Genomic DNA, 6000 nt, shown 5'->3' with positions numbered 1-6000 from the left:
TGGCAAGAGTGATCACCGCCTCCTTCGCACGGCGGAGGTGGCGGGCTATAAAAGCCGAAGCATTTTTGTAATTAGTGCTAAATCTTGTGCGGAATACTGTACGAAATCATGAGCTGAACCTCTGTTGTACATATTGCGGTATCTTCTGGATTCCTGTACAGTTCCTATTCTTCTTCAATAATGTAAATAAACCTTCGTTCAGTTTTTTTTTAACGCGTCCCCTCACTGGCGAAGATCGGCTATGCAGACGACGGCGGGGCGCCAGCTACCCTAAAGAGAAGCCTGCCGTTCCTGCCATCAACTTCCCTACCCTTTACAGAGCTCACAAACCGAACGTCGAAAGGGGTGCTTTCGGTGTTGTGAAAAGTGATTTGCTTATACAATAAAAAAGAAAATTTGTTTTTTTAGATGTGAAACATTTTATGCCGGCAGCTGTGTCCCACAGTCCTGCGGCGTCTCGCCCCCCCCCACCTTCACACACACACACACACACACACACACACACACACACACACACACACACACACACACACACACACACACACACACACACACACACACACACACACACACACACACACGTATATATATATATATATATATATATATATATATATATATATATATATATATATATATATATATGCAGAAGAGTAACTTTGCTTGCCGCAAGAGTATAAGTACAAAAGTAGATGCGCTTTCACATAACAACTTGTTTATTCAGCCGACGTTTCGACAGGAGCCTGACGTTTCTTCAAGGCAGGATATTTTTCAAAGCTTGAAAAAGACGGGGCTCCCGTCGAAACGTCGGCTGAATAAACAAGTTATGTGAAATGGCATATACTTATATATATATATATATATATATATATATATATATATATATATATATATATATATATATATATATATATATTGTAATGATAATAAATAGTGGGGCTCAGGCAAGGGCGCAGGCAGGGTGAAGGAAGCCGAGGAAGACGAAGCAGAATAAGAACAGCCGGCCTGCAGCAAAGGCGTTGTCTCTTATTTCTCGTCATTACAATGGCGCAGTCGACGAAGAAAACGGCTTACGTCTCGGTTTCGTCATCCAGAACGCCCGCCGACGTGCAGCCGCGGTAAGCGTCGCTTGAGGACGGCGTCAAGCCCTCCTCGGCAGCTGTTTACTGACACCACCGTTCGGGGACGGCGTCAAGGCCTCCTCGGCGGCTCCAGCACCCGTTACCGGTACCAGTTCACGATAAGGAACGCCGTCACGCTTCTTCGCTGATGGAACCCGCAAGGCGTCCGTCGCGGCCAGCATCGATCCCAGCACCGACGGATGGCGTCCAGGCCTCCGTTGTGGTTCCGGGAAACTTGTCCTGGGACGCGACACGGCGCGGCAACCATGCGCACGGGCCTCTCTCACCTAGGGATGGCGTACATGCCTCCTCCATACCTGGCAACCTGTCGGCGCTTCAAGCACCCACCGTGTACGGCGTCGAGGCCTACCCGGCGGCGCAAGACCGCTTCATCTACGCCACAGTACCAGGTCACAACTCATCACACGGGTTCCGCTTGCCTGGGAACGTCGTTGACGCTTCCAGCGCCCTGGAACCCATGTCCACGATTCCTACCACAGCTGGATTTCCAAGGGACGCCGTCCACGCGTCCTTGGTCAGCAATTGTACCACCTCGAGTACCGCAGTCACTGTATCCTCCGCAGAGGCGGGCCTTGGCTCTTCGTGCGGATCACACGACAGCGCAGCGGAGCTGCAGCATACCATCGCGCAACTCCGCGTCACGACCAACGCCCTCATAGCGTCGAGCTCCCAGCTATGTCCTGCCATCTTGCCAACATTGTGCGCACTCAATGCCATGTTGGCTGCGGCCGCCTCACAAAACTTCGAGGTAAGCTCGCCCGAGAACCGTCGCAATCTCGGGCGTTCTCTCACGGAGGTATCAGAGCAAGTGAACTGCTTGGCGTGGGCACATTTCGGAGTTTTGCCCGCAGTCCCGCCATCGCCGATTTCCTTCGAGCTACCGGAGTTTCGCGGCTTCCAGGACGATGCCAAGGAATGGGTGGCAACCGTCAACGCTGTCGGAGATCACGCAGCGTGGACGGACCAAAAGAAGTGGGGCATGGCCATAGACCGCCTTCGGAATGCTGCCGCGGCTTGGCATCGATACGAAGGCGTGCGGCAGACATCCTGGGTGGACTGGAGTGACAAGCTCATAGCTGCTTTTGGACGGAGTCACCATCACCTCTCCACGACCACCCAGTCTTACGCGACCGCTACCGAGAATAGATCCCAGAAGGAGACCACCCTCGCGGCTTCAGCTGTATTTTGCAGCTTCCCGACAGCCAATTTAACCACCTACCCTGGGACGAACAACCCTACAGTGTTGACCCTCACTTCGAAGCGCCATCTCCTGATATCACGTCAGTCTGTGGCCGAGTGTGCGGACGTCTGCCACACGCTAAGCGCCGCCTCCTTCAAAGTCACTGTCAGCAAAGACCTACCAGAGAAGGTAATACTTCCGGTTAGTGACAGGTCATCTGACAATGAAGGCTCTACTGCACGTGAAACTATAGGAATAAGCAGCTTGAGCATGAGTCCGACAAAGGCAGTGCTGCAAGAGCACGCGTTGCCTCTCAAGCTGCAACCTGAACTCGGCTCTCAGATGACTACAAAGACACCCCGACGCCCCTTGCCACACCGCAAGCAACGCAGGCGTCGACGCTCAGTGCAGCAGGTGACGGTGCAGCGTGGACTATTTCCAGCATTTGTAACACGACTGCGACAGGATGCTCAAACCGACGAGATTAAACCAACGCGGCCACTTTGCAGGAGTCTGTATCTCCTGCTAGCGGCATCTTGTCCAAGTCAACAGCGTTGGCCCCATCGTGGACGACGCCTGCACCGACCATCACGTCACAGCCAGTGTCGTCCTCCGGAATCTCCTTCAACAAACTTCCATGTGAAATATCAGCTTGGCCGAGCCCGGCCACCCCGGAATAGTCAATGCCGCCCACCGGAGACATTGTCGGTAGCCCACGAGGCTCGCAGTCGGGGCCGAGTGTAATGATAATAAATAGTGGGGCTCAGGCAAGGGCGCAGGCAGGGTGAAGGAAGCCGAGGAAGACGAAGCAGAATAAGAACAGCCGGCCTGCAGCAAAGGCGTTGTCTCTTATTTCTCGTCATTACAATATATATATATATATATATATATATATATATATATATAGCGTGCGCGTGTGAGTGTGCGCGTTAACTTAAAACAGATTGTGGGTCTCTGTGTCCAATCGGCGTCTTCTGTCTCGCATTGCCCATTAGCAGCAATTGATGTGTTTCTGTAGGAAAGACCGGTTCATCACTGAGGGCCCATCATTATGGCCAAAACATAATCCTCCGTCGAACACATTTTCAGACAGCCGCTTCGGTGACCGATTGAGTTTGTGCTTGACTTAGCAAGAGTGATCCAACATAATAAGTGACCATATAAAGGTTAGAGATAACAGGATAGCGCCATACTGTTCATATTTAGTTCAGTTTTTGTATGTTGAAACATTGGATCAGTTATTCCGCAGAGTCACAAATTATGCGAACGCGGTCTGACAGTTTCGGAGCGGGCAGCAAACTTGCGTATACTCACCTGTTCAGTACCTCTTCCCTCAGTGCCTCTATGGACATCTTTGTGATGTTTAAGCTCATCAGAGCGAATGGGAAGTTCTGAAAAGAAAACATGCAGCGTCACTTCCAATGTATCAAGCAAGGGCACTATAGATCTATATATCTATATAGATCTGGCACTCTATATACGAGGTGGCACTATAGATCTTGCAGTGCCGTGGGGAGATTTCTCCTGTTCACGTGTGTGTGCAGAACGTATATTACTATATAGTTATTTTCCGCAGGGCTTTCTGCTGAATCAGCTAAGTTACTTGCGAAAAGAACACACTTGCAACAAAATTTAAAGAAAATAGGGGGCGCTTGAGCTTCGGCTCAAGAGTATAGCTCGCGCTAGCGCAAACGGACCTCGTGCGCATCCACTTGCGAACTGCCAGCCAGCTTCGGTTCCCGGTGCATGCCTCAACCGCGCCGTATAGAAAATGAAAGTGTAATTGAATGCCTGCTGCGAGCACAGTTGTTAGACGCCCACTGCGCCATAGTTATTCATTTTGCGAATCGGCGAATGGCCCACTATGCATCCGGGTAACGCGAGAAGCCGCGCAGCTGTTCACCTTAATTGTTGATGGCGTGCTGCTGATGACGATTAAACATGCCTGAGTGTTTTTCAATGGTTGGGCATCTAAAGCACCCACTCGTTGCTCAATTAACATTTTTTTTGGCGCCAGATGTGATTCTACGCTGCTGTCACGCAATATATGACGCGTTAAGGAGACATCCTCCACTATACATGACGTTCTTATATATAGTGTTTTTTTTTTAAAGGAGTATAGGAAATATGCTTGCCTCGCAGACGGGCAGATTTCGATCCTCACTCAGACCGCGAATTTTATTATTATAATTTTGTTAGCATTTTTCTCGATTTTTCGGTCAGGGACAAGATGATGATTTTCCACTCACAACCAACGACACCAACGCTGACGCCAACGCCGGAATTACGGCGAAACGACGTCTTTAGCGCTGTCGCGTTAAAAAGGTTCACTATTCACGCCCTACATGTCTCAAGCAAGGAGGGCTTGCTGCAGTCGTGTTGGTGAATGTCTGGGTGCGTGTGTACATGTGTGTACTGGCCTGAAGGATCTCATTAATCTGATGGCCTGTTCGCTCCTGACAATGATTCGCGTGCATGAGCGCAAGTTAGCCGAAGCTTGAGAAAACTGTCTAACACTCGCGAAAAACTGTGATGAACACCGAAATGCGGGTTCCAAGTGCGTAGCCAAACATGCGTTTTTTTTTTTCTGGAGGAGCGGGGATAAACCCCCGTTTATGTACGTTCGTGGCCCCGCCGCGATGGTCTAGTGGCTAAAGTACTCGGCTGCTGACCCGCAGGTCGCGGGATCAAATGCCGGCTGCGATTGCTGCATTTTCGATGGATGCGAAATTGCTGTAAGCCCGTGTGCTCAGACTTGGGTGCACGTTATAAGGAACCCCGAGTGGTCGAAATTTGCGGAGTCCTTCACTACGGCGTCTCTCATAATCGTGGTGGTGGTTTTGGGACGTTAAATCCCACCTATAAATCATCAATGTACATTCGTGCACGCGTTTGTATGTGCACGCATACATATACTGATGCTAAGTGGAGGAAAAAACATATTTGGATTGGGGCTGAAATATCACCCCTCCCCTTTTTTCCCGCCACCTGGTTATGCAAATGGCTCGTTTGTTTCGGGGCCGTCATCGTGCTCACGCATGAATATTTCAGCTATACTATTTAAACATCCGAGACCTGCAAAGTTCATTTTATAAACAAAATTCACCGTCGCAGTGTAATAAATAAATTGAAATATAATAGCATAGATGGAAGTAAGTAATGTTACAAGCTTATTTGCATTATTCTATGCTACTTTAATTTTATTAATTAGAAATATAATGCAACCTTGCAACGTGCTCCTCCCTCCCCCACTTTCCGTCACTAGCAAAAAAACAAAAAGAAAAACGCAGCTCTAGAAACGTAGTGGTACAATAAAATTTACAGCATCAGCTCGAAGATGTTCATCGGTAGGGGAAAATGGAAGTGAAAGAGGCCGTGGTAAGCTTGACGTACTAAAATGTGCAACACAAGAACAGCGCTGTGTTGCACATTTTCGCCCCTTATTTTGCAGCGTTGAGTGGTTTCTTTATAACGTCTCGAGTCAGTTCAGTGGCAAGTCGATACATACCTGCTCTCGATCGCGTGACAGGCTGTAAATGTCGTTAACCAGCTCTATATTCCCGAAGCCTGTAGTCAAGAAGAGAAGGTGTAGCATACCAAGTACACCAACGCCTCTCAAATCGGTGGCCGGGTCATTTCCTGCAAAGTGACAGCATATCTGGAATCTGCAGAGGAAAT

At 49.2% G+C, this 6000-nt stretch overlaps 1 protein-coding gene across 2 annotated transcripts in view; it reads right to left on the bottom strand.

The window, feature by feature from the left end:
• Positions 1–6000, bottom strand: part of LOC119176635 (ELMO domain-containing protein 3-like) — a 10715-nt gene that overhangs the window by 1972 nt on the left and 2743 nt on the right. For both annotated transcript variants that reach the window (XM_075876339.1, XM_075876340.1), the window contains exons 7-8: positions 5831–5961; positions 3637–3713 (exon numbers count right to left, since the gene is read on the bottom strand). In XM_075876339.1, coding sequence (XP_075732454.1) covers positions 3637–3713; positions 5831–5961 — 208 coding nt within the window. The remainder of the gene's footprint in view (positions 1–3636; positions 3714–5830; positions 5962–6000) is intronic.

This window comes from Rhipicephalus microplus, chromosome X (assembly GCF_043290135.1).
Source record: "Rhipicephalus microplus isolate Deutch F79 chromosome X, USDA_Rmic, whole genome shotgun sequence".
NCBI lineage: Eukaryota > Metazoa > Arthropoda > Arachnida > Ixodida > Ixodidae > Rhipicephalus > Rhipicephalus microplus.
Note: the sequence above shows the minus strand (reverse complement) of the source record. Positions and strands in the feature narration are given on the sequence as shown.